This window comes from Monopterus albus, unplaced genomic scaffold, assembly GCF_001952655.1.
Source record: "Monopterus albus unplaced genomic scaffold, M_albus_1.0 scaffold2.1, whole genome shotgun sequence".
NCBI lineage: Eukaryota > Metazoa > Chordata > Actinopteri > Synbranchiformes > Synbranchidae > Monopterus > Monopterus albus.
The window spans coordinates 755314-769234 of record NW_018127882.1 but is presented as its reverse complement, the minus strand read 5'-3'; the positions used below and the strand labels follow the sequence as shown (position 1 = coordinate 769234).

At 40.0% G+C, this 13921-nt stretch overlaps 1 protein-coding gene across 1 annotated transcript in view; it reads right to left on the bottom strand.

Moving 5' to 3' along the window:
* Positions 1-760: 760 nt before the first annotated feature.
* Positions 761-13921, bottom strand: part of ctnna1 (catenin (cadherin-associated protein), alpha 1) — an 88642-nt gene continuing 75481 nt past the window's right edge. Inside the window, exons 17-18 of the mRNA XM_020596390.1 lie at positions 3770-3904; positions 761-2636 (exon numbers count right to left, since the gene is read on the bottom strand). Coding sequence (XP_020452046.1) covers positions 2346-2636; positions 3770-3904 — 426 coding nt within the window. The 3' untranslated portion in view covers positions 761-2345. The remainder of the gene's footprint in view (positions 2637-3769; positions 3905-13921) is intronic.

Here is a 13921-nt window from a genome sequence, read left to right as displayed (position 1 = left end):
GTCTTTTCAGGAGCTGCAGAGGAAAACCGCCCTCAATGGAATGAGTTGGAGAGAAAAGGAACAAATAGAGTAGCATGAAATTAATCTTCCTGAACAAACTCTGCAAAGATCCATATATGCATATACATTTTCTGTGGATTGTTCAAATAATTCTGGGATGAAATAAGAATCTTACATGGATATACATGATGTAGGGATAAAGGGGACACAAAATCAAACTCGATCATCATAACACATAGACATAGTGATACTTATACTAAGGAGTATAGAATATGAAAAGGTGGATGTCTTGATGTCATGTGATGACTCAGATGAAGTCTGATGTGCAATTACTACAGCAGTTTGGGCTAAAACAAAACAAACACTCCAGGAACTTTGCCTTCACATAGTGCACTTTCATGGGTCTCTCACTGCATTTTTCTACACAAACAGATCTTTTAAGGACAGAAGGAGTCTGATGTTGAAAGCTGTACATATATCTTAAGAGGACGTAGCCCACAACAGTAGAGAACACTGTATCAAGTCTATATGCGAGTTACAGTATGTATACATAACGCCTTGATTATGCACAGCAACATTGTGTGCTGAAACTTGCTTGACCTTTGAAGACAATGACTCCAGTGTTCACTTTCCAAAAACTAAACATAATATTAATCCAGTATAAGGCTTAAAAGGAAAGCATGTCTCAAAGTGAGGAGAGAAAATATTACTTCAGTCTGCCATACAAATAACAAAATTTAAAAAAAGAAACCAACAGCAGTTGTATTTCAATTGTTTATTAAGATATAATGTAGGCACATGAATATAAGAAACGTGTGCATTAATATTGAGTTCTTAATAAAAAATCCACAGCAAAGTAGTTTGATGTCAGGTCCAAACTATTACAGCAACAGCCACACTGTGAGAAAAACACATGGAAAACCACTCTTCAGTTCTACAGTAAAAAATATCCACCTGTCAAATAACTTCGTTTGCCCATCCTGCTATAGTTGACAGATGTCAAACGAGAAAAACAACGATCCAGGCCCCAGACCAAAGCAGCAGGATTTCAAAGCCTCGCTGTACCAATGCACCACTATGCAGCAAAATGCTATGTACTGTATGACTGGAAAACAAGCTGCACAGAGCAACTACATCCCACAGTTAACTGAGGGAAAAAAAAAGTTTCATTTTAAAGCTCCAACACCTGGCAACTTGTTTCTAGGTTCTTATAACGATTGTGCACGACAAAATCTTTATTAGTGTTCAAGCTTAAAGACACGGAATACAAAGAATAAGTGGAATTTACATCTCCTTTCCTCCCCCATCTCTAAAGCTGTGGAAAGAAAACATTGATCCCTCAATTTGGACACATTCTTAGATTGCAGAAGCGTTTGGTCTCATTGACAGAAAATGAAGCTTGTTGGCTTTAGGGAGTACCGACACATGGCCGACTCACTGTTTAGCCCACCAGGTTCCGTCTACAGCATTGAGGCTTTATTTACACAGTTTGACTGAACTGGCTGGATCTGTGTGCTTTAAGTATGGGATTAAACACATGTACCACTTTTGTAGCAAAACAGATGGCTGAGAAAAACATGAGCACTTTAGGTTTGTTGTGTCGTGAAAAAAAAAAAAACATTAAGAAAATATAATTTGAGATACTTAAATTAGAAATTATATTTACCAGTTCAAATGATAAAGAATAAGTCATTCATACAGCACTGAAAATGGTGTCAGAGTCAGTTTCAACTTATCTAAATGTGGAATAACAGAGTAGGTATAAAGTTATAAAAATGCAGGCATACATGGAAACATACCGACTTTGGTTTCTTTAAGGTTGAACCAAACATAGTTCCAATTAGCCCAGCACATCCAAATCATCTAGAATTACAACAGTTTGAGTTAAAATAAGAAAGTTGATATCTGCAGTACAGAAGTTATCTTGCCATAATCAAACATTACAGTGGGGAAAAACCCAGAGATCCCGCATTATTACTATACACTATAACTGGTTAGAATACAAAATAATCAAAAGCCTCTTGGACAAAATTCATATATCTATGAAATCAAATTCATTTTCTCCCATAAACCTGAAAGAAAACTTGAATAAAAAATACCTCTGTCCAGTTGATTCCCCTCTAACGGCACTTTCCAGAGGAGAGAGTTACTGACTAGACTAGAGCACATCTGAACTCACACGAATAGAATTTATGCAGTGTATGAATATAATGGGTCAAACTGACAAGTGGTCTATGCAAAGATAGCACAAATATGGTAAAACATATGATAGAATGACAAGCTCCATCTACTGTATCGAGCCACTGGTCAGAAAATATGGTCTCTTGAATCAAACACTGGGGAGTCTAGATGCTATCCATGGCTTTAAACTCGCTCAGAGCCTGCACAGGGTTAACATGCTTCTTCTGAGAGGATCTCTTGACTCTATTAGTTTGGCCGTCATCCTGCTTCTCTCTCTTCACCAGAGGTTTCTTCTCAGGAGCTTTCATCCTCCAGGAGACAGCTGGCATGTTGAGGGCCTCCATGCCTTTGCTCTTCTGGTACTTAGTAGATGCCACATAGGAAGCCTTAACAGTGGACACCACTGCGTTCATCAGGTTCTTTGCAGCCTGAATGAGGGACATGGCGCTGTCCAGCTAGTTACATGAAAGAGATGTGGGGGGGGCAGAGAAACAGTTAGCCATATAAAGCAGTGAAAACCAAGACTGATAGTTAATTTGCATCATCTTTTAATTCATGTGAAGTGACCATAAACTGTTTCTGTGCTTCTAATGTCAGTTTAATACTAAAAGTTTACTGGGGGGGAACCAAGACTCAAGTGTTTGTACTGAAGAATTGACGACCTTTCCGAATTTGTCGGGCACACAACAGATGTGAGAAATTTGAGAATATGGGAAAAGGTCACACTAATTTAATCCCCACAATTTAATAGCCTCAGAGACACTGGTGACACTTGACTGGAAGAGCTGGAAGCATACTTAGCCTGACAGAAAGCTGGGAGGAATTCATTATTTCCTGCACATGCAGGCAATGTATTTTAATTAATTTGATTGGCAAGTAAGTAGTTAATTAAAGCTCACAAACAGTGGCCCTGTACAATATTATATTAAGTAGTGAAAAGGTCAGGAAACATGTGTGCATCATCCTTTGTAGAAAAAAAAAGAAACATTTCTGTTATCCGTTTATGAGATATAAAACATAAGCTCCAAATGCAGAAAATGAATCATTAACTAATCACAACTAGCAGCCAATGCTATTAAGTCTTAGTATCTTTAATTTATTTTGGCAACACCAGATAATAAAACTTTAGAAAGTAACCAATGCTTTTTATTGATTTAATAATCTTTCTATCTAAAAAAATAAAGGAGCCCTGTGGAGATTTCACTATAAACAATCTGCCCTGTTTACACTCATCGTTTCTCACCAAAATACAATGTATTTATCCTTCAGGTTTCAGTAAAGCAGCCTCCTGCTTCTCTATATTTTATCCATGTTTTTAGAAACCCACGCTGTTTCTATCAGCTTTCAGTCTTCTTGCTCTCCTCTCTTACTGGCACTTAGCCAACTTTAAAAATGCATTACTATATCAAATTCTTACAATAGCCTGCAATCATCCAAAAACAAAAAATGTTCAGTGTATAATTAAGCTTATTTCAAGTATTAATAGCCCATATGAACTGTTCTACTACTTTTTATTTACTGTGAGGCCTTAGCATAATAAAGATGTAAAGAGCAGACGTGTCCGTGGTTAAAATGATGCTGAACTTACCCCCGAGACAACCAGCTCTCCTCCCAGGTTCTGAACTTCAGCCTTGACTTTGCTGCAGATGTTGAGCTGGTGGCAATACAAGGCAATACGCTGCAGGTAGGCAAGCAGATCCTGCTTACAGGTAGAGTCGGGGCACTATGAGAGGGAAAGACAACAATCAGCACATCAATTAGTATAGACAAATTAAATACTACTTAAAATACTCCCTGACTGAAGGTGGCAAAATGAATCTTTTTTTCATTATTCATTTTCTGGCACTAGTCAATGTGAGTATTTATGTGATTCTACAGATGTAATGTTCTAACGCTTTATCAAGAAGAGTTAGTAGCAGTGTGACAGGTAAGGTAGACACCCACATTAGAGATGTGCTCAGAGAGAAAATGACAAATGCACGCCCACAAGCTGGTAGATTGATAACTCATCTTCACAGGGTTAAGCACGATCAAGTCACTGAAAATGCAAATTCTATTAGGAGGCGAACACTGCTGTCAATCTCCTACTTTTAGGTGCTGGAAATAATCTTGTGTTAAGTCTTTCTGGAAACAGAATTACTTGATTTTAAGTGTAAACAGCAGCTGTGTTTATTGACAAGTACTATGAAACAAAGTCATCTGTAATTTTATGAGGAAAAAAGTCTTCACACTCTTCATTCTAACAACTTAAACAATGACAAAGGGTTGGAATGCAAACAGGCCTCAATAAACAATTAATACTCAGGGAAAACATGCAATGGATAAGAAGAAGCTTAAAATGTGTGGCAAAACTTTTTTTTAGATCACAGGTTCAGTCCCAAGTTAGAAAAGCCTCTTATTCTTGTTCTGCATCACGCACAGCAATATTATCTAAAGTCAGCTAGGAACACAAAATACACTGGAGCCATGAAAGAAAAAAAAAAAAAAAAAGAATCCATCAGCTTCAGTAAATCCAATAAATTATCATAAAACCCACTTGAACGTGGCAGTATGTGAAGAGTCCCACAAATGCATCTCATTTAGCACTGGCAATCTTTGTGAATTATTTCATCTCATTATAATTAGACTTGGGCTCTACCTTGGAACTCCATTTCCAATTCCTTTCCCAGTTTGCTGAACAAGCCCCCTGCCAGCCTAGTAATTAGGCCACACTACTCAACTCTCTCAAAGTGAGGGTCGCAAACGTGCCGGACGCTTTACATCACATCATCACAGTGAACCAACACATACAACAGCATGTCAGCAGTGGTTATGATATGGTTAGGTCAACCTTTACAGGTAAAATGATCCCAGCTTTTCACATCACCTACTAATATAACTATACCTGTGCATACCACACAAAAAAATAAAAATAAAGAAAAAACCAGTTGGCTAAAAATAAAGGTGCTTGGCTGTCTGAAGGAGGAGTCCTTTGGCAGCTGTTAATTTTGAGTGCATGCAAAAGGTGAAAGGGAGGTAATAGCTGCCAATTTTTAATTGATGAATTCTCTGCAGGAAGGAGCTGGCCAGGTCAGTGCTGTAGCACTCAAATGTGTTTGTACGTGTCAGGACAAAATAAAGAGGCATTTTGTCTCAGTATAAGTGAGCAAATGACAAAGAGTGAGCATCATGCTTTTTTCATTTGTCAGTAATGGCCATTAGCACTATTAAAGTACAATAATCCACAGAAGGTGAGGAAATACTCATTTTCATTTCTCAGTGCAAAAGGAGGAAGAGGAAACATCTCTGGAATCATGATTTTTGAACACTTCAAAACAGACTAGGACTTATGATGCGTCTAATTCCTGCTTAGTGCGTCAGAATCCCTGGTGGGAGAGTAGAGCGCTCTGCTGAATATAGCACCCTCACTTCAAGACATACAGCCACGCATGCTGCACTTACATACCGCCCCTGCCAACACAACAGTATTCATTCATACACTGCACACACCAGAGGAATGGGAGACTATCGCTTAAAAAGGACAAGAAAGTACATCAGTAACATCTTTTCACCATACAAAAAGAAAGTAATCCCTGTGGCATTCATGACTAGTCAAAAAAAAACTTGACTGGTTGTGTATGTAAACTAATGGACCACTAAATCCATCACAATTATAATTGATGCCCTGTGACAATATTAATAAAATGGATGGTCTTCCCAATCACTACCATCCACTCTTGATTAATAGAAGGGTGAACTAAGAAGAGAAAAAGAAAATGTAAGCTGATGTTGTAATCAAAGAAAGGTGTGCAAGAGGAGATGAGACAGAGTTGGAGAGATGATCATCATATGTAACAGAGACTGGAGAAAACGGGAGAGGGATGGAGGTTAGAAAAAGAGGCAAGAACCACAGAAAAATAAGTAGTTGGAATAAGAGAGAGGGGGGATCCAAGTAGGAAAAGGGGATGGAGACAGGAGGATTCAATAGTAGTTTTTTTTTATTTGGATGGGGGGGTGGATTAAGTAAATAAACCTGTGTGTGGAGGTGTGTGTGTGCGCGCGTAGACCTGGGGCGAGGCTGAATGCAGCAGCCATGATAATGAGGGCTTGGGGGAGTATTCAGATGGCTGAGAGCAGGGCACTGTGAAAGCATCACTTGTGCTCATACTCAGCTCAGCTGCTGGCTTCACTTGGCACTCAGGAAACTCTGCAAGGCTGCTCTGACTGTGACATGTGAATACGCAAGTTGCACAGACAAGAGATAAAAACACCTTGGAATGTTTTAGTCATGCAAAAAAAAAGCCCTGGATACGACGATATTCACAATCTGATGGCAGCTTTTAAGACTTACTGTAGCCCCTCTGACTGCCATTGCTGCCCTATGTTAATACTTCCAAAAATCCAATGTATCAATACCTAGGCTAACTCGAGATTCACTATAAGAAATGTTAGGTCTCTTTTATTCTTAATGATATACATAATTGTGCAAATAAATGAATGTTGGTGTACTGGATCAACTTGTATATAAATTTGTCTAGAGGTGGCGCAATCCCACAATCCCACAGTCATGCTTTATAAAGCTCACATTTAGCCCCGCTATATAAACAAAGTATTTTCATCTCAAAAAAACAAAATCTGCTCATGTGGGGGAAAAAAAGCATCATTACTCGACCCCCTGAGTGATGCTCTGCTTTAATAGAGGCTTCAACCATTAGAGTCCATCATTGGAATTTTTTTTTGCCTTGAGTACTGCTGTAAATTTTCCTGCAGGTCCAACAATATAGCCTCTTTTTGCTTTTCTCACTTTTTCTACATTCTGTGTGGCCTGTTATGGACTAGGACAGTTAACCTTGCTTGGTCAGCTACTATTGAGAGATGGCAAAGCATGAAGAGGGACTCTAGAGACTTCATCACTTCAACACTGGAAATCTTTTCAAGGCAAACTAATACAAAGGGTGAGACACCATCTTTCAAAACAGGCCAGCAGTACAGGTAGAGATGTCAGTGATTCTTGTGTAGATGTTTTTGTCTCTCCACGTCTGGCTCTGTGTCTTCTCAGAAATATTATCCCATGTTCGTGAGGGTCTCACTTTGCAAGTGTGTCACTGTTTCATTATTTTGTCTTCCTTTGCATATAAGATATGGCTCTTAAGGTTTTAGAGCAAAGTGTAAGCAAAACCGAAATCTGTTTTTGATGACAAACACTTAGGCCACAAAAATAAGAAAAGGAAATAGGCAATAAGAATGACAGAGCATGATGTTGAACAAAAGGATCTCGCTGTGCTCCGTGTTGGGTAATATCCATGGTATAACTGATGATGAGGAAGGTCAGGTCCCATCATTGGAAATGCCATGCAATTCCACTGAATTCCATTATACAGAACAGAGACAGAGGCAGAGCCACTGTGGTGCTGCCGCCCAGCACTGACCTTTCAGGACGTATCACCCAGAGGAAATGCCAATTTCCAATATTTACTGACAACGCAGCATTCAACCTGCTGGGAGAGTGCTATAGAGCAGTGAACAGAGATGGGGTTTTCTGATATCTCTTGTTTTTCAGTTATTTTCTGTCACATAATTGATAGCTCTTCTATTCTCAGATCTAAGTGAGGTTGTTTGAGGTTTTTGTGTGTGCGTGCACGTGTCGTCAGTGGACGTGGCCTTCATTGGAAAGCCACCGAGAGAGTTTATAGCTATGGGATGTCAACAATGTTTCTTTTAATTCATATGGTTGAGGTTGTAAAATCTTTGTACAGGTAGATATAATAGTAAGCCTCTCTTGGTTTTTAATTTGTGATATTTTTTGTTTACAGGCCAATGGAGGTCCTAATACTGAAATCAAAAACATATTTTCTACAAATTTTGCAGTTATTCCACCTGTTCCATATGGTTTATTTTTAATGATGCTAAGAAGCTACACTGAAAAATAAAGTGTAATTCCTAAAACTATACTGACAACCCTATAAAAACATTATAAAGTACTGACAGCCCAATTACCTCTCCTGCCACAGGTAAAGGACAAGCTCAAACAAACAAAAGCCTTCATTCAGGCAAGACTGACTTGGTGGTGTTGTAAAATGAAGACAAACCCAAAACCTCTGGCAAACAAGCACGTTTCACCGTGCAGCTTTACTGCTGACATATGACGTTATTCCACCTGTTCCAATCAATCGGCCTGAGAGAGAGCGAATGAGACAAATCCAACATTTGTGTGCCTGTGTGTGGCAGAGGGTTGCAGATCATTACAACCACACGCCATCTTTATTTAGCCATTAAAGCTTCTGAGGACTGCAGGAATCCAGAGGGAAAATGTTGTATATTCATAAAATGAATGCAATGACAATAGTACAGAGATAACATAACCATAGACCTTGAGTCTGTAATAAAGTGTCATTCATTCATGGACATTTTGAGATGGAAACATAAAAAATGTTTAATATGTTAAATGAAATGTAAAAGTTGTGAAAACAATGGCAGTCAAAATGGTGAGAATGACTCAAAAAGTGAAGATAACAGCGAAGGCTTTAAAAGGACATTGGAAAGAATTATTTTTTTTTTAATCCAGCTGTGAGAAACTTTATAGCATTACTGCTGGATAAAACCTTGAACAAAGCAGACTTCTTATTCACAAGACCGCTGATGAAGTCAAGTATGCTAGTGTTTTCTGGGTATCGCCAAGTTAATGGGCTTTACAGTTCATGTGCGGTGCATTAGATTCCGTCCGTCTGGTGCTGATTCTGTTACTGTTAATGGCTAAATATAAATCTGCCATGGGTTACAAATATCAATCAAGATCCATTTCAAATAGAATGATGATAGCCAGATCTCCTCTCCTCACTGCATCTGCTAAAAAGCTGCTCCATATTTGTGTGGGGCTAATTCAATCACCCTGGCACTTGGGAACGTTAATGTGACATTGAAGCAGACAGGGTCTGGGTATGACAGGAGAAAATCAAGCTGGGGGAAAGCCAAAAAAACAACTTTAGAGGTAACCACAGGGACCAATTAAATGGCCCTCATCAATTTTTAATGTTGATACTGCACCTGCCATTTCACTGTAGTAACTTATCACTTAGCATGACTGCTACAAAACAGGCAAATACAAACAGCCACATTAAAACAACTTAACTTTCAACATTCGACTGCAAGGTTGAAAGACTTTAAAAAATTAAATACAAAATAAAATACTCTTTTTTTGTCAATAGCTATACAAAGTCATAGGAACCAATGACTTTGTTCAGCTATCTCACATTTGGTTGCTCTTTGTGTTCCCTCCACTGAATTCTCAACCTGTAGGAGCTCTTTCAATACAATAGGTGATTCTGTCAACGCCAAACTGCAGAACTGACGAACATTAACAACCAAATTACCATGGGTAAACAGCTTTCAAATGAAGAAACTGGGAATTGCTAAACTGTCTAAACCAGCACAAATGATACAGGCTTCACTTGGTTGGACTGAACTGCAGCTGGCTGAGAGCTGACCTTTGAACTGCTGAGCTTAGAATTTGTTGGCTTCTGGGTGATTTTCCTTCTCTGCTGCAATAGGTTATTTACAACCCTTTTAGCTGTAAAACATCTAGGGCCAGAGTTGGGATCAAACTGTGACCAGCATCAGAGCCCATGGATCACCATAAATTTCCATTGACTGAATGCAAACTGGAAAAGTACACCATGTATGTCGGTATACATCATGAGAATAAAGCTTGGACAAAAACACACACAGCCAGTGCATGCCCATTCCCTAAATATGCAAGTCTTATTTTATGTGCATATGTACATGCTAGTGTTTATGTGGTGACTAGGCCAGGAGCAGTAATTTATGCGCTACATAGTGGTTAGCATTTTGCATTATAAATCTCAATTACATAGCATTATTTGTTTACCGGCCCACTCCAACAGAATTCTTATATGGTGCCCTGCAGAGGAGAGTCATAAATTCTTAATAAACTGCAGTGCAGACCTTTGTACAGTACTGACCTACATCCTCCAGCTCATCTCTGCACTACATTCATTTCTTTAATCTTTGATAAGGCTCTATTACACATATTTAACAGTTTTTCTGAAATACCAAACCAGACCATGTCTACTTGCACATTTCTTTTGAACACAAAATGCATATGCCAAAACACTGCACGGCACAGTCTTATGAAGGAAAATGTGGGGTGAAACACCATGCTGTCAGTCTCGGACCATCTGCCAGTGTGTTTTATATGAGGAGTAAACCTTCCTAGGACCTCTGGGCCAGAGGCACAGGGTGCACGTGATTAATATGCCTAGGTTAATGAGCAGGTCCAGCATTGCCTTTGCTCAAATGACCCTCTATCGGTGTGGTTGGCTCTTCATTGCGATTCATTTAACTGCCATTGTTAAAGTACTGTATGTAGCCCATTCCAACGCGCAGTGCCTCGGCTGTAAGTGGGCCTGTGGCATCTCCTGTTTTGTTAGAGATATGGCTCTAAATATAAACCACCTGCATAAATAAATTTTAAAAACTGCCACCTGGCAGTTATACTGCTAATTAAAAGGTAAAACACTCTTAATGGATTCATTTCTCAGGAGGGATGTTTCTCTACACAAACGCCCCTTATTTCTAGCTCTCCTATCGTGGCATCGTTCTCCTACATTCTACCCCACGTCCAACCCTGGGAGCCCTGACTGATGTGTTATGGGTGAGTGTCAACTGGTCTGCTAGTGCTTTGGTCCTTGTTTAGAGAGAAAGGCTAAGAGAGACAGCTGGATGGGTTCAGAGGCTGGAGGGGACCTCACTCTTGGCAAAGCCTTCTGTTCCAACAGCCAAAGCTCTTCATTTATTCATACTATGAGAGCACACACCAAACACACGCATAAGCAGAAAAAAGATAAACAAGTACCTACAAATAGTAGAGGACGAAAGAGGATGAAAGAGTAAGATACTACATCTAACGTGCTTACAGAGAAGCAGACCAGTCAATAGACGTGCTCATATGTAGGCGTATGCGTGCACACACACACAAACACAATCACACACCTGCACAGTTGCCCATCTGTTTTCTTTAGGGGAAAACACCATTTTCATTAAAGTGAAAAAGCATCTACAAAGCAGCAGTGAGGCATAAAAAGTCACTTTCCAGAACGACTTATTCTCTATTCAGATCCAATTAGGTCAGCGCAGGTAAGACTTTTACTTAGTGACAGACGTGGACCTGTGATATTTGGAATCTCAGGGCGCAATAAATGAAATATCTGAAGTGCTGGGCTCGTCGAGGCCAGCAGCTCATTATGTCAGACTATGAGGGAGAGCTCTCAGCTAAAAGCTAAATGCAGATATTTCCAGCATGAGCTGGCATAACTGAAACCCAGAATTGTGCAGCAAATTGTACAAAGATAACACTTTCTTACACCCCTTTTGAATTTCAGCAAAATGTATGGAAAATGTTTTCTGAGCAGCAACCATTTGGTTTTTTTAATATGTGGTTAATCTATCCAAGAAAAGCCAATTTAGAAACGTGCTCCAACATTTTCAGAGATGTGATGACCCCACTTAAAGTACCGGCCAGTTGATGGTGCCAGCTAACCACTTCTACTCAGCAGACAAGCCTGTAGCCATTGTGCTTGTATTATCACATTCCGAAACCTATGGGCTACATGATAAGATGTACGATGTGGTGGTTTATGTAATATAGCTGCTTTATTATATGGTAGCAGAGGCTCGAAGCCTCTGTCACCATGCGAAAAGCCTCTGTCACCATAGATTCTACCCTCTATAACACTCCTAAGTGAGCAGTGACAGCTGTGCTACTACTATTATGAATTACTGAAGAACAAGCGACTTGTGTGTCATTACATGTAAATATTCAGGTCAGTCAGTGGCAAGATGAGGTGTGTCCAAAATGTGCTTACTAGGCAGTGGAGTGGCTGTAGAGTGCCTACTGTATTTTCATTAAAATAGTAGGCATTCAACAGAAAAACATACATACATGTGTAATAGGTGATTTCCAACACACAGAATACCTCCGGGTACGGCTATCACTAGTGCAGAGTCATAATTAAATAGAGTAAAAGACAGGCTGACAGTGTTATCAAAACATAAATCTTACAGCAAACATCTAAGTCAGTGTGTGCTTTAGTGAGCCACTGTGTGCTCTTGGACAGAAGAAGAAACCCACGGCTTGTACATTTCACCCACAGGGTAGAACTTCATCTCATAACCATGTCTTGTTGCAAAACAGCACAACTGAACTCCTCCATGATTCAACAACTAAATGTATACATATTTGCACACACAGAGGCAGTAACTCTGCTTAAGAGATGTCACATGAATACGTTGGGGTGTAAAAGTACCTGAAGAGTGGTACAATGGAAGCGGTCGAGGCAGAAGGCCACCCACCAAGAGCCCAGTTCTGTTGGAGGCTTCTTCTGTTAAAAGGAGTTTTTCCTCTCCACTGTTGCCAGTGCTTGCTCAAGGGGGATTTGTTGGGTTTTCTCTATAATACTGCAAGACCTAGACTTTACTATGTAAAGTGCCCTGAGCTGATTGTTGTTGTGAAATGATGCTATACAAATATAAAACTGAACTGAATTGAACTAAGTGAACCATGAGATAATTAAATGAGTGTTTCCCTATGTCAAAGACCATCATCCCTAAGAAGGTGTTGAGAGATGATGGATTCAGGAATAGAAGAGCAGGAAATGGAAGGACAAGAGAGACAAAAGGAATGTTTTATCCCAAAAGAACCCCTAACTAGTAAAACACACAAAGTGAGACATAAGCAGCATGTTCCAAATGCTTAAAGTCATCAGAACAGCTGTCTACCAACAGGACAGCAGTGGGACGAGTCATTAGCAGGCAGACCAGCAAGACAAGTGTACTGGATAAAAATAGTTCATGTAATGTTTTATTGATTTTCCCCAGCAGAGGGAGAAAGTGAACGTGAAACTCAAGTAGACTGATCAGCTGTAACAGATACCAGGACATACAGAAAACAACAGGATTTGTGTGATTTAAACAGCTGACTGTGGAAAGTACACTTCACTCAACATAGAGGGGAAAATAGACACGAAACGTAAAAAAACAAAAACAAAAAAACCGCAAGGGTTCTAACAAGAGACCCGCGTCTCCCAGATTCAGTATGGACCAGCTCATTTGATATAATGGAATACTATGTCTGCAGCGTGAGATGGGTGTAAGAAGCGCATATTAAACGCTTCCAAAAACACTTCCAGTGTGTTCTACCAGTAAGCTTGGTAAACATGAATAACACCAATCATACCTGTTGCAGACCTGCCAACCCTGATCAAAGTCTTGGCATACCACTTTAGTTGTAATTTTATCCATTTTAATATCACAGCAGCCAATAAACATTGCTCTAAAAATGCACATCATTGGATGTGTTCTGTTCATTATTTTTATGGACAGAATTTCTAGGCACAGCCAGGGGCCGGAGGGAGTCCGGTTTGGGGACCACAGGATCTCGTCTCTGCTTTTTGCAGACGACGTTGTCCTGTTGGCCCCATCAAACCAGGACCTCCAGCGTGCACTGGGGCGGTTTGCAGCCGAGTGTGAAGCGACTGGGATGAGAATCAGCACCCCCAAATCCGAGGCCATGGTTCTCAGTCGGAAAAGGGTGGCTTGTTCCCTTCAGGTTGGTGGAGAGTTCCTGCCTCAAGTGGAGGAGTTCAAGTATCTTGGGGTCTTGTTCACGAGTGAGGGAAGGATGGAACGGGAGATTGACAGGCTGATCGGTGCAGCTTCTGCAGTAATGCGGTCGATGTACCGGTCC